Here is a 20141-nt window from a genome sequence, read left to right on the forward strand (position 1 = left end):
CAATGGGAGAGGCCACAACAGTGAGAGGCCCGCGTACCGAAAAAAAAAAAAAAAAAAAAAAAAATTTGGGATTGAAACAGATTAATTTTTTACTGACTTACTTTAATGTAGTTTGAACCCCATACATTTCAAATATTCTATGCAGCTTTTTCTCTCTATTCTTTCTAATCACTACAGGTATAATTAGTGAACATAAGTAGCATTAGGGAATATTTTTCTTTCAAAGAATATTCCACTTAATTATTATACAAGTAATACAGAAAAGCATGGGCATGAATAATGGAGAAGAATGGACATCTATCTCTGGCTGGTGGTCTCTCCCCACAGTAGCTTTTAATGCCAGCTCTGTTTTAAGCCTCTTAGGGACAGAGTCTTTTTTTTTTTTTTTTTTTGTGGTACGCGGGCCTCTCACTGTTGTGGCCTCTCCCATTGCGGAGCACAGGCTCCGGGCGCACAGGCTCAGCGGCCATGGCTCACGGGCCCAGCCGCTCCGTGGCATGTGGGATCTTCCCAGACCGGGGCACGAACCTGTGTCCCCTGCATCGGCAGGCGGACTCTCAACCACTGCACCACCAGGGAAGCCCGGGACAGAGTCATTCTTATTATTGATGGCCTCACCTCATATCCATGCAAAGGTAGTATAATATAGCAATACACCATATAAACTAGAACTTTTTCTGAAAAAGAAGAGGTTATATTTTTGCTTTTGAAATCATACGGCAAGAAGCCACACCTATAGTTTACCATTGGTTATTATTTCTTAGCAATCACTGTACATACTCAGGGATCATGGGAAGTAAGAAAATACAACCTAAAAATTGTTTGCAAATAAAATTTATGAAGACTAAATTGACAATGAAGTTGTTATGATGTTAAAGTTTATAGATTTTCAATTAAATATATATTCATTTTGATTATAAATTTTTCAAGTTTCTTAAACATTAGAATTTCAGATATTTTGTGAACCCTGGAAACCATATATAATCTCTCATCAAACACCTTTAAAAGTCCACCAAGTGGTTCTGGGGACTCAGGTAGCTGGTCCCTGGAAAGGACCCTGCTTTTCAGATCATAGACCTTTAGAATATGGTCTACATGGAAAAAATTATTCTCTTCTCAAATTACACACTGCTTTTTTAAACCACGGTAATTTTTATTAAGGCAAGAATGGTTTTTATTAAGGCAAGAATGGGTTTTTCCCTTCCCTTAATTCAATTAAACATATATCTATTATGTGCTCTTAAAAAGCATTCATCAGCCATTTTCCATTCGGGATGAATGATGTGTGTCCCTTCAAAGCATACAGAAGAGCTATAGATAGATACAAGCAAGTCTTCTTGATTAAATACAAAAACATCCTATGCATACTGCAAGCAGCTATTGGGACGCATGAAAAATTTTCAGGTCAATGAGTTAGACTGGAATGGCTACTGGAGATGAGGGTTTCAAAAGGAAATTCTTACTCTCACAGATAAAAATGAGTTCCTGAAATAAGGTTTCAAGACTGTTCTATTACAAAAAGAGAGATCTTGGTGGTAACTTTTTTCTCATTATTTCTACCTTACTTTTTGAATATAATTATATATATATAATATTTTCAAATACCTAGTTTCACTATTAACTTAAGGGATGAATCAAAGTCCACTGCATGTCATTATATATTGTATCATCGAATAATTTATAATGAAATCTCAGAATCCGAGATCTGTACAATAACATTCTCTGTTTAGGAACAGAGAGGGAAGAAAATCTTTCTGAATTGGCGACAACCTAAAGCACAGAATGTTTTAAGGCAATAAACAGTTCTGTTATTTTCAAGTACTTGAAGTAACACTAATGGCTATGAGAAAAAAATTATAGTTTATGTGCTTTATTATTTCTGAATGGATGTGGGGTGAGGCCACTGATAATTAGAGTGACAGGATGCATGACGGGTTTAAAACTCTACTGGCATCAAACGCCACCTTTGGGATCTTGCGAACATTGCTTTATGAAATAGATGACTCACTTAGAGTTAGGGGTTATGTAAAAATGTAAGCTGCTACAGTGCTTTTAAAAGCTCTCACAAACCATGTGCTTCCCTAAGCTAGTCAAGCATCCATCCACAATCTTGTTCACATTAATCATTTAGCAAGCCTTCCTCTTGTCCCCAGCAGTTTTCCCCCTCACAGGGAAGATTTCAATCAGCTCTATGTTAATATGGATTCTGATTCAGAAAAATATGAATAGAAATGGTATATTCAGTATTCATTTTTCCATTTGCCAGCAACGCCTTAAAATTTAAATTAAAAAGAGTAATAAAGTGTTCACATGTTTACTGATAACAATAAAAAATCTGAGAAGAAGGGCTCCCCTGGTGGCGCAGTGGTTGAGGGTCCGCTTGCCTATGCAGGGGACGCGGGTTCGTGCCCCCGTCAGGGAAGATCCCACATGCCGCGGAGCGGCTGGGCCCGTGAGCCATGGCCGCTGAGCCTGTGCGTCCGGAGCCTGTGCTCCGCAACGGGAGAGGACACCACAACAGTGAGAGGCCCGCGTACCGCAAAAAAAAAAAAAAAAAAAAAAATCTGAGAAGAAATATACATATAGTGCATCTCTATTAGCGTTTTATAAGGTTAAAGTATCCCTACTTGAAAAAATACATTCTTTTTAAGATAACTATTTTTCATTTAATTTTCAAAGAACTTAAAATGTTTTATTAACCTGAGAAAAATCTTATACCAATCTGAGAATGCCAAGTAATAAGAATTCTTTTAAATAAATAGGAAAATAAAACTTTTTTAAAACCACATGCAACATTCTTCATTCATAAGAGCTCATTCTGGCAAATTCTACTACTTAAGGCACATCAGTAGAGATGCCAATATCATGCTAATCAGAAGCAATAAAGCTACCTGTGTCAATTATTAAAATGTCACATACTGTGTGTCTCCAACTTAATCAACTTCCAATTCAGCTTCTGCTAGCTTAACAATTTTAAAGTACTGATGTAATGAAAGTACGTTTGAATATTTTTACTACAAATTTTAGCACTTTGTCTATCAAATGAACAATGATAAAAACTGCTAGCAAGAAATTGTGGTACTTGATGAGTCAGGGATTATATATTGTACTATTATCTAACCCAGTAATTACACTTTTAGAAATTTATTCATACTATTGTCATTATCAGAAAAGAAGAATAGACAACACAAAAAGGATGTTCAATACTGCATTATTTATAATCATAAATATTCAAAAAAGACTAAGAGGCCTAGAAAGGGAATAAACATTTTTAAAAGGCCGAGTAAAATTTAAAATGCTTGTGAGACAGGGTTAAGGAAAAACAGGAATACATGAGAATAAACCAAGTTGTTCCAACAACCTAAAACGCGTTTCAAAAAGTGGAAAGTCATATATATTACAAAATTAACACTGTATTACTGAAGGGTCAGAGTACAGAAACTTTATTTACTTCTTTATATTTCTGGTACTTAAGTTACTTTTATCATCTATGCATTACTCGTATAATCAGAAATATTTTTTAAAAGATGCAAGATTTATGTTTTTACAAGTCCTATCTAAATTGGTTCCACTTTATGGGGCTTCCATGTTAAAATTACAACAGCTGGCATTGAGTATTCTCAAACAATTTACAAGCTTTTTCTGGAACCTCTTCACTAGTAATATCATTGCAACCACTCTATTTTTTCTTACTTTTACATACCAATTCTTGCTCTTTTAAATAGTAGCACTGCAAATTTTGCTTACTTTACCACAATGTTTCCTAAACACCGAGCCTTCAGTTTTTGCATGTTGTCATCCAAAATCATAACTGGAAAGTAAAATATTAAAAATAAATAAGTAAATAATTGAATAAAAACACATAAACTTAAGGCTTAAATGTTTCCAAATATTTCTATATTCAGCTTCCCAAAACTCTAGCTTTAAAAAGGCATCCTTTAATTCCTGTGAGACCACAAACATACATAAAAAAGCTAAAATGAAAATTTTAAGTGTACATGTTTTAAATTTTTAATTAGATAATGAATTTTTGCTCAGAATCACCCTTAAATAAAGACATAGTATTTTAAATATACTGGTAATTTTTAAATCTACATTTATATCCATTCAAAAATACCCCTCCATTCTGTCAAAAATATTAAAAATATGTTCGGCTTTTCAAAAATTAAAGGATACAAAGTGTTAAAACACAGACAAAACATACTTCAAGCAATAAAAATAAAGAATTTAAAAGCCTGGCAAACTCCTTTTTCTGATTTAAGGCGTAATATCCACTTATGAGCTTTAAGGTCAATTTAACCTTCCCAAATATTATCCCAATGTGTTCTATGCTACACTGTAAAAGTCCTGAAGGATTTCAAGAGACCAAAGCTTGTATCAACATGCAGTAATCTTCAGTACAAACTAGAGTAAGGATATATCATCATGTTTTAAGCTTTAATAGATCCTTTATGTGGCTTCATCCATCCAGGTTACTCTACTGAAAAATGCTATAAGAAAAGAAGAACATTATCCCCAGAAAAAGTTAATTGCTCCTGTGTGTTCCCAGAGCACTTTGTTTCAAAATTCTATTCTGACAATTATTAGCGGTGTAGGTATCTGTCCCTCACTAGATGTGAGCTCATTAAGGGTGAAGCCATGATTATTCATCTTTGTCTCCCCAAATCCCAGTACAGTGGCCAATTTACTATGTGCCCTGGAACACATTCTCGCTCTATTACCCCTCCCATTTCCCTATCTAAAAAGTGGTAAAATTCCCTTCTCATAGGGTTGTACAATAATTACTTGAAAAATAATATAGTGATAATCTTGCATAAGATACTCAATGAATGTGAAATTAAGTATTACATTACGTTGAATGTTTTTCACATAAAAATGATTTTCTTTCCTTTCCCAAAAGGATATGGCTTTTTAACATTATAATATTAAATGTTACATTATACTTTTGAATCTCTGAATAACCATAAAAATCATGCGTCATAAAGTCATTATTTCTTTGGTTATACTTTAGTTCTAGCGTTTAAGCTGTGCTGTCTGTAAGCCAACGGCTTTCAGACAATGAGAAACATCTGTACTGAAATTCCATGAGGCATCAAAGCTTTAACTCTTTCTTACAGCTGGATATGAAAATGGTACTGAAACACTGAAAGGGAACGTAGTTAACATCTCCCACAGTCATCAGCCCCTAAAAATGGTTCAACACAAAAGCAATTTTTCCAATAAAAGGAGTAGGGATGACAGAACCCTTCAAAGGGAAGATGTCATAAAGCTGCATTCACCCTTCCATGCCTGGAGAAGTCACTGACTTCACAGAGTATCTATTTTTGCCCTTAAAAAAAAATCTTACATGTCTTTTTATAAATATATCTGCTAGGTTAAACCAAATGATCCTTAACCAGTCATTGTCCTAGAAGGAAATGTAATATTTTTACATTAGAGAAGCAAAAACACATCTCTACATTTTGTAATTTACATGCAGATACAAACTGTATGCAGGAATTATATTCTGCTCCTAGATGCTGGGTTTAAGCTAAATTGTGCGACTTTATGCAAACAACGTGACTTCTGTACCTCATTTTCCTTGTCTGTAAAATGAATGTGTAAGACTAAATCAAGTCAGCCCCTCTGGCTTCTCTGAAATATTAATGACACTACTAGCTAAGACTCAGTTCAGTCTTTCTACCAGCAGGTGCTATGTTAGTGCTTCATTGTGTTCCATCAGCAACCCTATGAAGCATATAGCACTATTATTCCCATTTAGAAATAAGGAAGTTGAATGTTTGACTTGTGTAACAATGTATAACTTAAACAAGTCACCTTGTATAAGACATACAACTAGGAGGTGAAATCCAGGGGATTATTGAACTATTATAATCACTACCAATAATTTAAAAACAAATATGGAAAAGATAGTGTTTCTCATTGTCACATACTGCCAGCAAGGATGAAATTATTTTTCTTTTTAGAATCCTTACTCTTTATATTCATTTTTTTTAGCCAACAAGATTCAAAAGCTTTATCATCACTTCTAAATTAAAAGATAGCATATATAATGGGGAAAACTGCAGCTTTTATAACAGAAACAAACAAACAAAATAAAACATAATGGTTTGCATTGTCTTCAGGACCTAATGAGCTGTGTTACCTTAGGAAAGTTATTTAGTCTCTCTGGGCACCAGCTAACTCATCTCTAAAATGTGAATAATATCGGTAAATTAAATATACCTCAGCATTAGTTGAAAAGATGTATGCGAAGTACTTGGCACCTAGCATATATTCCGTAAGTGTTAGTCTCACATACATATGCTTAACTTGCCTTATATTATGACAGTCATTTAGAATATGTCCTTAGAAGTCTACAATCTTACTTTTGATCAAATCGGCTAATAACAAAAATTATCACAAAAAGTTAGACATTTTTAATACAAGGCATTCACTCAAATACTTATTAAGCACCTAGTATGTTTCAAGCAATATGATTCACACTAAATACAGAAAAATACCAAATTTATTAACATTACATATTTCAAGTAATCAGGGTAATTTCTCACCATTGTATCCTGGAACACTTTTTCCTGCTTGCCCTGGAGGAGGTGTTTTAGAATTACCTAATCCAATGCATGATGCTGTAATTGGGGAACCAGTCTCTGGAGAAATAAATATTATTTATAATTTAATATTTCAACTTGAGATCATGATGTTTCTTCAGTGTCTGCACTGCCCCCTCCCTCCACAGAATTTCACTGCATGAGGAATAGATAAATGGTCCAAATGAACTATTTAAAAATGAAACAGATCCAGTAATTGATATGATACTGACATTTTAAAAATTTAAGGACACAAATTTAGAATAATATATATAGTAGTGCTTCTTTTAAAGAAAAGAAAGGCCTCTCTTAGTGTTTTCAGTTGTGGATCAGCAGGATGAAGAATGGAGAATTACATGACTGTGATAGTTTTACAAAACATGTTAAAAACTGAAAAATCTCTAGAAAAGATGCTTTCTTTTAACTCACCTAAAGCTATTTTATCAGGGTAAATAACAGCAATGGGCAAAATATTTGTTATTTATAGTTTAGTCTCTGGAATAGGTAACATGAAGATTTTTAAAAATCTTATCATATTCTAATTTTTTAGTATCATATTTAGTATCATTTTTTTTTTTTTTTTTTTTTTTTTTTTGCGGTATGCGGGCCTGTCTCTGTTGTGGCCTCTCCCGTTGCGGAGCACAGGCTCCAGACGCGCAGGCTCAGCGGCCATGGCTCACGGGCCCAGCCGCTCCGCGGCATGCGGGATCCTCCCGGACCAGGGCACGAACTCGTGTCCCCTGCATCGGCAGGCGGACTCTCAACCACTGCGCCACCAGGGAAGCCCCTAGTATCATTTTTTTAGTATCATATTCTAATTTTTTAAGAACTACATTTGCCTAGAGACCTTGCATCTAAAACTGAATTTACCAATGCTTTATCAAATTTCTCTTAAATCTGTTGCTCCTGGACTTCTGAAGGCCCAAAACCTACGAAGGAAGCTATTTATCTTATGCTGGTTATTTCCTCAAGACCAGAGACTTATTCACAATTAGCCTTCATTGATTAACAGAAATGTTAAATTTGTCTTCTCTGTCTCAAGTTGTAACAGTCAGAATAACAGCAGCTATTACATAATAATCATAAGTTCTGAAACTGATAATTTTTTATAAAAGGATGCATTTGTTATTATTGGCAAATACAAGTTTGGAGTTACCAGAATATTTTGAATATGAGATTTGTCTCTATGGAGGGTAAGATAAGAGGGTACTGATTGTAAAAATTTCAGAACTACTGGCTTAATATTATACACATAAATGTACACCTACATACACCCAAGGGATTAACTGCCAAGCCATTCAGATCCAAAGTAATCCAAGATATTAAAAACATCTATCTTCCTAAGGACTCAGAATGTACTTCCACTCTGGTTTCCACCATGATTTATCATGTATTTATATCACTTTAGAATGACGGGAAGAATTTATTACTGTTCTTTACCTTCCAGAGTAGTTCAGTTTATTATTCACGTTTTGATGGCGGCTCAGCTGGTATCAATAACAGAAGATGAACTCTCGAACTTTAAAACCCAGTTCCTGAGTGACAGTCCAGTGCTTAAGGTGCTAAGCCAGATGGTCACCGCTGAGGAGAAGCAGCGAGTAACCGGAGAAGACATTGCTGGTGTTTGACAAAGAATTCTCAAATACTTTCATATCATGACAAAAAATCGGGAGGTATTTTATGACCATGGCATTCTATCAGCTATGAGCATTCTCCCTACAGCACAATCAAAGCATGGGGGGAAATCCACAGGTTTGGAAATTTAGCAGCATTTTTCCCTTTGCCTTTTGGAAAATGTCTGAGTATTTATCTCAGCTACCCTGCAAGAGCAGTGAGATGAGAGCAGTGGTGATGACAGGAAGCAACCCTGCAGAGCGAGGTGCTTAAAGGAAGGTACTCAGACATAACAAGGTGACAAGAAGAACAGAAGGTACTAAGACACATTAGGAAAAGAGATGTCCCCTTCAAGATGCTGCCGCTCTGCCTCCCACCGTGGTGAGAAGCAGCTTCTGAAGTCAATCTTCTATTTTTAAAGCATATCTTGTCAAGTTCAGGTGCTCAGTAGGGGCACTCCGATCACCTGAAGTACAAACTCTTGACACTTCTCAACACCATAAGGCCTCTCAGCCCTTGTCACCACATAGCTCTAGAATGTACAAATGTACCTTCCAGTGGCTCTAATACCTATCAATGGTTCTAGTATCTGCTGCTTAAAAGAAAAACAAAAACCCTGCAACAACAAAAGTGTAACTGCACCCTGCTTCATCTCATCTCAGTGTGGATTCTTATAAAAGACATGGGCACTCTGTTCTTCTGAAAACTGGGAGGAAGGGAGTGTGGGAAAAGGAAGGGAGAATAAAACCTACTCTTAAATAAAGACACAAGAAACTGAAGTGCTGTCAATATCTACTGCCTAAGTTGACATTATACATCCTTCCTGAGATTCTTAAGCATCTTTTCGTAGTGATTACATCCTCATAACCTTTAACCTTCAGCTGTTTTGTTGTAGTTTATGATTGTAAAGCAACTATGAAAAGCATACTTTTCTATATGATTATTTTGACTGAATTTTAAGGGCAATGAAAAGTATTATCCATTCAGTTACTTCAAGAAGATAATGTAAGTTTATACTTTGAACATTAATAATCTGAGCATCTTGTTGTCTTTATTTTGTGCAGGGGCCATGCTCATCTTCTCTATATCGTTCCAATTTTAGTATACGTGCTGCCAAAGTGAGCACTTATTGACTTTATTTTGATATTCATTTAGAGCATTAAAAATGAACTGTTGGGGAAAAAAATGAACTGTTGGTAGTGACATGCAAAGGATACAGTCAGACAAAATGACAGTTCCTAGGAATCTAAGTATAATAAGCAGCCACAGTTAGGACAAAAGTGGGTTGAGAAAGACCATAATGGTTGTTACAGAGACTTTGGTTTTCTCTCTTTATACCCCTGAACGTCCCAAGACCCAAGAACTGATCAATCTGCACCGTAGGCACACAGATGCATGCTCACACATTCATGCACACAGACTGTATAACCACCCTGGCTTCCCAGCAGGTCCACGTGCAGAACAGGCTTCCAGTTAGGGAAAGCCCCAGGCATGCTGCAGTCCTTAATCAAGCTCCAAAGGACTCCCAAAGCCCCATTTCAAAGACGTTCTGAAAACATCTGCTTCACACTGCCCAGGCTATAATTAACTGGCTAGCAGTTATCTAAGCAGACAGGAAATCCAGATGTCACATTTTGACTGGGAAAGAGCTACATTGAACAAACCAGAACATTCTCTTTGAAGAAAAGAATTGGACACTTCATTTGGAGAAATCTTTCCAAAGAGGTCCAACCTTAGAAAGACAATGCTCAGCAATTCACCAGCATAATTTCCTTAGATAAGAGACAACCAGGAAGAAGATGGCAGGAAATTGAAGGCTCTGAAGAATAAGTTACCTTGGTATGTTTTATATTCACACTGCATGAGAAGCTAATACAGACATTTCACTATTATTTTAGTGTTTTTACTGCCGCACTCCACCTTATTGCATTAGTGAGCTGTTACCTAAATGAATTTTCCTTAAAAATTCTAAAGGAAGAAAAGGAGAACTAATAAACATAATTTTTTCAAACATGAATTATGCCATGTACCATGTGCTAAGTGTTTTTTGTTTATATTATTGCATTTAATCCAAGTATAAGCTGATAGGGAGAAAAGGAAATATTATTTTAACAGATGAAAAGTACTAAGGCCTAACATAGAAAATTTAAACAATCTGTCCTGTTTCGCATAGTTCTTTCAGAGCAGGAGAAGAATGGCATAGATAAGTATGCCACTCATGAGGTTCCCGTGTAGAATACAGAGGAGAGAAGAAAATAGAGCCCACCCAGACTGCATCCCAGCAGAGGAAGAAAAACCTTTGTGACACGGAGTGAGTCCAGTCTCTCATACTTGTAAATGGAAGTAATGGTGGTACGTACCACTTATTAGCAAACATTTATTGAGCAGCTATTATGTGCTAGGTGCTGTCATTAGAACTGGGGATAGAGCAATAAACAAAAGTGACCAAAATCCCTGCCTTCATGGAGCTCACATTTTAATTGGGGAAACAAACAATAATAACATTCAAAAGTCTAACATACAGCATGTCAAAGAGTGATAACCACTAAGAACATAAAGAAAGCACAGATAGGATATGAGAATAGGATATGAGAAGCGATGGGAAGGGATTGCAATTTTAAACTGGGTAGCCAGATAAAAACTCCCTGAGAAGTGACATTTGAGTAAAGACTTGGAAGAAGTGAGGACGTGTGCCTTATACATATCTAGGGACAAAGAATCCAGGAGAAAGGAACCTCAAGTGCAAAGGTACCGAGGTAGGTTTATTCCTAGAGTATTTGAGGAACAGTGAGGCAGCCACTGGGACTGAAGCAGAACAAATGAGGAAAGTAGTAACAGGAAATAAAGTCAGAGACGTAGTGAGGAGACAGCTCACGTAAAACTACTTCAAAGTCCTCTTAAAACCTTAAGTTTTTCGTCTGAGTGATGTTGTGAGCTAGTGTGGACCTTTAAACAAAGAAGTTAACGAATCGCAACAATGCAAATAGAATCTACTTAAATATTTGAGCATCATGTAGGTTTTATGATCAGGTTTATTTAATTTGGGGCTTTGAGAGAGACGTGGGAGAAAATGATGGACAGATGGGAGCTGTTTTAGGATGGCTGGTTAACGACAGAGATTCCTGTGGCTTTCTGAACAGCAAGAATCAATTCACTAGATTGACAGAAAGACTAGAGCTCAGTTATGTGGTAGATGGGAGACAGATTGCCCGCACAAGCCAAAGACAATCACTTTTGTTATATAAGTGTTAGTGTTTCTACAAATCAATACAGCATTCCTGAAAGGCAAGTTGGCAATTCTTATAAAAAGCCTTAAAAATGGCAATTTTTCTAAAAACTCTTAAAGGTTGAGCATAGCCTCTAACTCAGTTGTTCCACTTTAAGGGATATACACAAGGAAATATTTGTAAGAGCTCACAAATATTAAGCATCAAGGATGTTTACCACAGTATTGTTTATACTAGAGTTTAAAAGATTGTCCAAAAGAATAGGAATTATTCCATATTAAGGAGTAATGCAAAACCAAACACCATAGGAAAATGTCTAGTGATAGGAAATAATTCTCACAAAATATTGTTTAGATAAATGTTATAAAATGCACAATGCACAAGGTGATTTAATTTTTTAATAAATAATATACATTGGGCAAAAATATACATCTTGGCAAGATACACATTAAAATATTAACAGAATTTCTTAACACCATTTCTGAATGGTGAGCAAAGGAGAAATTACATTAAAGAGTCCAAAGGCTACACCCACAACCTTGAAATCTCTCCACAGTCGTGGATTACAGGTGGGTACAACTTGTTTAATACTTCTTCTACTGTCTTGTGATGGCTTTGAGTAACAGAAAAGAGTGAAAGTGATGTTTTGTCAGTTTATAGGCACAGGCCTTAAGACATTCAGAACGCTGTCTCAGGAACCCGTGAGGTGCCATGTAAGGTGGTCCACTACTCTGAGTCCGCCAAGCTAAAAATGCCACTTGTAGGCGTTCTGGACAACAGTCCTAGCTGAGTCCAGCCTTCCAGCAGTCCCAGGCATGAGAGTGAAGCCACTTTGGAGCCTCCAGAGCAGCTCATTCACCACACAATTCTCTCTGTGTTGTCTCAATCAACAGTACTTGGAGCACAAAATCCCTAGCTGATCTCTACTCATATCTTTGATCCATAAAATCACGAGCTATGGTGGTTATTTTTAGCCACTAGGTTTTAGGGTAAATATTTTTTACACAGCAATAGATACTTGGAACACTTGACATTAAGAATATTACAAAATCTTTCAAAAAAGAATTGTGCATGTAATTATATGAAAACACTCTCCTAGCCTGCAGTTGAAATCAGGTTCTTCTTGTGTGCTCTGAGAACCATTTATATCAGCAGGACCAAAGTCTAATCCCTGACATTTTGTGCTCAGGAAATGTTTTCTGACTAGTAAATACATACTTACATAATTTTAGGCTCTGACTCCCATTATTAAGATCAGTGTTCTTAAAAAATAAGTAGCAAATCACACAATGCAATCCCAAAATGAACAAGAGAACAAGAGAAATAGAGGACTCAGGAAAGAGAAAAAAACTGTATGTTACTGTTGCAAGTCTGTTACAATCTTTTTCTTATTCCAAGAATGATATTCAAAGGTCAGTCCTTCAACAAATATTTATTGAACATATCCAACCTACATAATTCATTTCTTTTGGGGAGAAGAGAGTGTTAAAGATGGAAAGACATGCCCAACAGAAATAGAAGTTATGTACAAAGTTGAGACATTAGACCACCAAGGACTGACTGCAAGTTATTTACCAGAGCAAAGCTTACAGGGCTGGGGGGGTGGGGGGTGGGCGAGGGGTGAAAGAAAAGAAATAATAAGGAACAAAATGAGAGGGGGGTGCAAAGGCAGATCGCGAAATGTTAAGAAATTTGGATATTATTCCGGGAACACTGGGGGACCCGGGGAGTTGTAGCAGAGGAGATTTGTTCAGATTTGCACTTTAGAAAAAGCTCTTCCATTGCAAACTGTGGCACTAAACTGAGAATCCCAACCCAGAGCAAGAAATCAGTTAGATGTTGGTGGTCTGATGCAGGTGAGTGGCAGTGGAAGATGAGACCAAGTTGGAGTTACACTCAGAATCAAAAGGCCTTGCTGATGGTTTGGATATAGGGACAGGGCAAGAGGGAGAAATCCAGGACAACCCCCAGGGTTTTGGCTTGTAGATGAAAGACAACACAGAAAGAAGAGTAGATGTGAGTGAGGGCTAAGAGGAAGAACGTTATGGCAGGTTCCGCTCTATAAATAGGAGCTCCTGCTGCATCTGGAAATCTGCCATTGTGCTCCCACTGCGGTTCTAGAAACACTACATTTAAGCAGTATGGATTTTAGAAGTTGGTGGCCCATGCAGAGAGCTGAAGTCCTGGAAATAAATCAATTCAGTGGCACAGGGCCCTTGAGCCATAGTAACCACAGCATCGTGATGGGCACAGAAGCAATTTGTAAAGAAACCATTCTCTACACCTCTAAATCTATACTGTAAGCTCTAAATAACTTGCATGGTGGTAGCAGAAAGAAAGTAGAAACAGTGAGGTGTACAACAGTGAAAGAAAATCAATTTAATCTTTTGTGTTCACGAGATGGTACAATTACATTTTAAAATACTTGATTCAACGCAGCCTACCTTTTGGTACTGGAAGCAAACCATTAATTCAACCTGAGAGACACTGGTCTTATCCTACTCTCTCACCAGCACACTGCGTCTAACCTTAAGAGAAACTCATAAATAACCTGTAGTTGAATTAGATAAAAAATGCTGTATTAATGAAAGCATAAGGTAAAACATAAGAAGAAAGGGCTCTGATCAACACAGAACAATGAGACTTCTGGTTCTAATGTTAACTAGCTAGTTGACACTGGGAAATTAAATTCTCTATGATTAATATTTTCATTTATAAATTGAGCTCTTATGTTCTAAGTTTTCTTGAGTCTGGACTATCTACAGACCAGGATGCTAAAAATGGCCTTTATATTCATGAAAGATTATTCACAGAAAGGAAAGGAAAGGAAAAGAAAAATGTTTATTGAATGTTACTATAGGCCAGGAACTTGCTGCATTGTTCATATACATTTCACTTCATTTCAAGCTTTCTACAAGCCTGTGAGCAAACACATGTGCACTAGATTAGAGACTTGCCAGCGGCTACAGAGTAAGTGGCTAAACCAGGATTTAAACAGTCTTATTGGGATTCAGTATCACTTTTTACTACCCACATTGCTTTTCCAAGGAGAATAGTCACCTGTTGTTTTCTAATTAGAACGGACAGCAAAAGAGGAATTGGCAACTACTACTTCATGGGGCCAAAGGGCCCACAGTGCAGAGAATTACATGCAACAAGGGAAAATCAAATTTCCAGACAATAAGGTTTGTTAAGGGAGGGTTTAGGAACTCTTTGTCTCGTAAAGATCTACAAAAACATGACATATTTCCACCTTTCTAGAGTGTATTAAATGAGACTCTTAGCAAGGGTAGGACAATTAAAATAAATGATATTTCAAAGACCAAACCAACTTCATATTATTAATCAATTTCTTAGCGTTTAGTCTCTTGTCAAAAATTATCACTAATATAATAATGAGCATAAATAGGGATTCTAAAAAGCAATTATACATATCTGAACTACTTCATGTATAGTAATCATATCTGAAAACAACACCAACTTGGTGTTCTTCCCACATTATAATGCTGTAAAGATGAAAATGTCTGATTCAATGGCTGCTATGTGACTTGGGATATTCATTTTCAGATGGATTAATAATTCGTAAACAGTTATTCATTTCAAAGAGAGAAAGCCTCACCAAGCCTAACATTTGACAAAAGATTATTCCTTCCACAAACCAAATTCACACAGCTTACCTCTAAGCTCCTGCTTCTCAAATTGTCAGTAACAATTACGTACTTTAAACTAACGAAGACTTGCTCTAAAGGAGAAAAAAAAAATGCTGTTGCCAGGCAACAAAGATGACATCAAGACATTTTTCCTCCCTCACCAGATGAATACTTTCACAGTCTTACTAGCTGAACATTGCTGACATGACACTGTGTCTACATGACTGCTTTTCCCAATCACAACTTCTCATGCCAAACTATCTACAATTTCTTTCCCGTGAATGAAAAAGAGAGATGAATTTATTTTTGACCACTCTGCTGGGAAAAACAAAATTCATCAGACAATAGTGATTCATTCATATTACTGAAGACTCTTCACCTTCTGCTATTTGAAAGCACCATAGGGTATATTCTGGACAAGCCAGTTCATGAGGCAATGGCACTGCCTATCCAGTCTAACCCTGAGTTCCACAGTGTGTATTTCAAAAGTCTACTTCAATCCACCGTCTTTGAAAATGCAGGCCTATACTTTAACCAAACCCTACCACCACAGCCCGAATTTGATGGGCTCAGAAAATATTCAGTAAAACCCAGAAAGCAGGGAATGACAGTTGAAAAGTAAAACCTAGGAAGGCAGCATTTGGTTGTACATAGAAATATTTTACTTCAAGACCTGCAACCAAAGGAATGTATGCTAGTGGCTATTGGCACCCAAACCACGGAGAACAGATTTTTGAATAATTAAAGATAGTCATCAAGATAGTCACCAAGAAGATACTTTCCTCACTGTATTGTCAGCCATACAGAGCTTTTTATCCCTTAGCCCTAGGAAGCCATTTTGCAGGAAAACATACAGGATTTTGCATGGGGCACAAGCTAGGTATGTTTAAGATGGACGAAAGTCACACACTAGCACATGGGGGTGTAACAAGGTTTAAAGAAAGGCAGAAATAACAAGAGTCATAAAACTCCCAATGTGGAATTCCAGGGATGAAGAGAATACCCTGTCACAGACTAAACTCAGAACTACACACTGACAGATGGAAATTCCTCTTCAGTACGTATATCAGTTCAGATGCCTGAAAGTGGAAAGTGTGAAAATGCAAGGGTAACCAAGGAAGAGGACGATCCAGAAAAAGATGTGGCTTAAACTTGGACACTTTACCTATCAAGTCTTAAATCACATTTAGTCTACCCAGGAGGAATGAAACAGTACTATATTTGAGCCTGTATCACTTCTCATAGAGATCTCTGGTTAGGATAACTGTTATTAAACTAAAATGAATTATTCCATTTTGTGGTTTTGATTCTTGTAAATAAAAGATATTGCTGCCTTTAAAAAATCTTAGGCTAATGGATCTTCTCCAGATACACCTAAGGATAAGGACTGAATTTGGTCAGCTTAACCAATTTTTGTGGGTTAGAACTCTTGTCCCAGTTGTCTATCCTCAGGAAGTATATCTTACCAAACAGCGCAAAAATAAGGATTATCAGGTCAAGTAGCCTTGACACATTTTAATAATATGGTATTAGGATGTGTGTGCCTTTAGGATCAATGATTTTGATTTAAGAATCAGCATGACTGAAGTTTGCTGGAGCCTGTGGGTCCATTTTAGTAAAATCCAGAATTATCAGATTCTTCCTCAAAGGAGGAGCATTTAGGCTATATATAGAATATAGTTACTTCAGAACTAGCAATTGCAACTAAAACTGCAGCAGTTCAGTCAAACAGGGAGAGAAATGTTGTGAATACTTCAAGATATAAGAACTCAGCAAAGGTGGCTCAAGGCAGATAAAGTAAGATCAATGGCCACCAATGTCTCAATCCATTAGGAGATTACCATTTTCTCATTGAAATCCCTTCTAGGGGTTTTAAAAACTCTACGAAGAATTTTACTCCTCCATTAAAGTGATGGAAACAAAACAAACAACAAAATCACCCAGTGCTACTCAAGTTGGTGGTCATTACCTCATTTCAATTACTTCATCACTACGGGGGGGGGGGGGTGTGCATCACTTAAAACACTTTAACATAAGGTTTGTATCTTCTGATGGAAACCACACAGATTTGTTCTGCTAGCAGGTGGAAAGAATCATTGATTCTTTTGATCTAAACCCTTCACCAAGTTGTCCCTTATAAAAGCTACTGTGGAACTTGAGTGTTCTAACTTTGCAGTGGTTATCTTTATTTAAGTGACTGATAGCAAGTAAAAGAATAAAGTGTTTCTACATAAAATTAAATAACATTACAAAGTGGGATGCCAAACTTTTTTGCTGCAGCCATTTATAAACTAGTGCCATATCTTATAGTAAACAGGAAGGAACGAGAGAAAGAAGGAAAAAGAAAGGGAAGAGAAGGGAAGGCCGGAAGACAGGAAGGAAAGAAGGAAGGGAAAAAGGAAGGAGGAAACTTCAAAAAGGGATAAGGTCTACTATGTTTTGGGTTTTAGTACTTAGTTGTTTAATTTTTTTTTTTTTGTACTAGGTGATTCACTCAAAAGGAAAACAGTTCCTTCATAGGCATCTTAAATAAGAAAAAACAATTCTTGCAAAGGACACAATGCACTGCACTGACAGTTCTTTCTTTGTGCTGTTTGATTTCTGGAAAAGCTCATCTTAGTACTAAAAATGATCTATAGCAGTGCAGTGTTTTATCTGGTGATTGTACAACTGAGGGTAATGAAGTTCTGGCTGTTTATTTCTTTGTACACAAATTATCATATCTTAAGGGAACATTTATCAATTCTCTTAATTTCCCCTTTTCAAATTATGATTGTAGCACCTCTATTTCTTAACCCCTATTTAAAAAAATGAAAAATTCAGTCAATAATCCAGATGCTTCCAATCATCTTATGGATAAATTACTATAAAGATAAAGCATCTGAGTAAATGACAATTTGTCTATTACCCAGAATTATGAATCAAATATATACAACTCTCCTATATAAACTTAGCAAGACCAATTTCCTTCATGAGAGCATTAAATGTTTACATTATTACAATCCAAAACAAGGGGTTAATGCTTCAGTGGTGTTGAACAGAGACAATTCTTTATTGAAATGCCCCTATAAGGAGTTGATCTGTTCTCGGATTTTCCACAGATTAGTTCTCAATTTAGAATCTTAGGTATTATTTAAATCAGACATCAAAGAGTGTTGATATTAACAGATCAAAAGAGGATGTTAGTCACTAGAAATCTGCTGTTGCTAATACAAATTTCACTTGGGTAACAAAAACAACATTGTAATATAAATGGAATGACTGCAGAGTGCCTCCTTATAGCCCAAGTCACAGGAACTAATCAATTTTCACTCATACATTTTAGTTACTTAACATACCCCTGACTAATTCCAAATTACACATCACAGTCTCTTAACAACTCATTTGTACACATATATTAATGTAATCAGAGAGCAAATTCATAAATTATGCATTGCATGGAAGGCTCATAAAAGTGTGTGATTGTATAAAATAATATCAATTTCTAAGTCAATAACAAGTAACAGCAACCTTGTAGAAGACTTGAAATTTTAAATAAAGAAAAATATTCCTTTGGGCAAAGCTTAATCTTCCTTCAAATGTGATCAGGTTTTTGCTGATCTACCTCTTGGGGAAGTGCATGACCATCTATTTGATACGTAAAATATTAGGAAATTCATAAACGTACTAGAAATATCAAATGTTTCTTTCTTTTTTCTAAGAGTTAATAATAACCCATAAAGTGTTTGCCTTTCCCCCCATTAATCTGATATCACCTTAAGAAAGGTGAACAGTTGCAAGTATTAAACTTCAGTATCACTTTGCAATTATTTACCACAACATACAACTTTGAAAATACTGAACTGATTTCTTCAATGCAAATAAATAAAGATTCTAACTAAATTTTCTGTTAGTAGCAGACACCTGCACCACGTGGGATAAATTTCTTTTATAAAGGACAAAACCACTAACCTAGCTAGCTAGCTACCTACCTACCTACATACCTATCCCTATGTATGTATTTGTGTACTTCAGTTGGACACAATATCAAATGCTGTAAAATTAAATGTGGGGGATGGAAAGAATCCGTCATTATTAGTAGAAATACACTCTGTTTTCCACGGTAATGAGCAGCCATTCAAAGCACACTGACATAATGTGTCTACTAATTCCTTCTGAACAATACGTCAAAGAAAAATTGCAAATTCATGTGGAACTCAGTACCCACCAGAGACCCCTTATGCTTGTTTCTCAGGATTCAGTGAGCTTTTTTGTAAGGCTGGATGCACTAACTACATACCTCTGCACAGGCTATTATGTGCAACGATATCAATAAGCAAAAGTAAAGGAATCATAATTTTATTTATTAATGTGTTGGTTGCCTTCGACAAGCTTTAGCATAGTCACCTTTAAGGGAGCCAGGGGTGGGGAACAGAACTCTTCTGCAAGCACTCGTGTGAGGTCATTGTGTATTGGAAACAAGCTGTATGTTGACCAGGAAAGGAAAACCACCTTGGAAAACCATCTTAAAGGTGATAAAATATTTTCCTCTTTACGCCCAGAAAAATAACTGTTAGAACTTTCTGGATGAATAGGGGATTCATCAAGTCTATAAACACTCCTCCTTGCAGAGGCAATAATTCTTCGCTTGTTTTTTGTGTATTTTACGCATAGCACTGCTCTTTCTCCATATTGAATCTTACCTTTTTTTATTTCCCAAATAGCTACAAATCTGAATTTAGATAAGAAATTTCTCCCTTAGCAAATCAAATTACAGACAACAGAAACTTTCTTTCTGATTTGCATCTTATTTAAAGAACATGTATTCTGCTCTGATCATTCACTTTATGTTTCATATTATAATGAATATAGAAAACACATTTTCCGAAAGAGTAATATCCAAGAAAATATAAAAGTATAATTTATCAGAATCAGAGTTCTAAAATATTAAACACTGAACTTCAGTTTTAGTCTCTCACTTGATCTTCTAGATATTAAAATTAGACCTAATTTTTGCTAGAATTTTTAAAATCAGACCTAATTTTTGCTAGAAATTTTATAATCCAAATTTGATGCCCTGCCCA

At 36.1% G+C, this 20141-nt stretch overlaps 1 protein-coding gene and 1 non-coding gene across 8 annotated transcripts in view; both read right to left on the reverse strand.

Annotated features, from left to right (window-relative positions):
• ACSS3 (acyl-CoA synthetase short chain family member 3) overlaps nt 1–20141 on the reverse strand; it is a 154411-nt gene that overhangs the window by 30796 nt on the left and 103474 nt on the right. For 6 of the 7 annotated variants that reach the window (XR_004351694.1, XR_004351695.1, XR_004351696.1 and 3 more), the window contains exons 10-11: nt 6552–6647; nt 3748–3811 (exon numbers count right to left, since the gene is read on the reverse strand). Coding sequence is in view for 4 of the 7 variants with exons in the window: in XM_032644998.1 (XP_032500889.1) it covers nt 3748–3811; nt 6552–6647 (160 nt within the window). In the remaining 3 variants the exon portion in view is untranslated. The remainder of the gene's footprint in view (nt 1–3747; nt 3812–6551; nt 6648–20141) is intronic. The other variant, XM_032644999.1, reaches the window with a different exon arrangement.
• Nucleotides 9226–9327, reverse strand: LOC116761381. Its single transcript, XR_004351956.1, has one exon. It is a non-coding gene; the product is annotated as a U6 spliceosomal RNA (small nuclear RNA).

This window comes from Phocoena sinus, chromosome 10, assembly GCF_008692025.1.
Source record: "Phocoena sinus isolate mPhoSin1 chromosome 10, mPhoSin1.pri, whole genome shotgun sequence".
In the NCBI taxonomy this organism is placed as follows: domain Eukaryota; kingdom Metazoa; phylum Chordata; class Mammalia; order Artiodactyla; family Phocoenidae; genus Phocoena; species Phocoena sinus.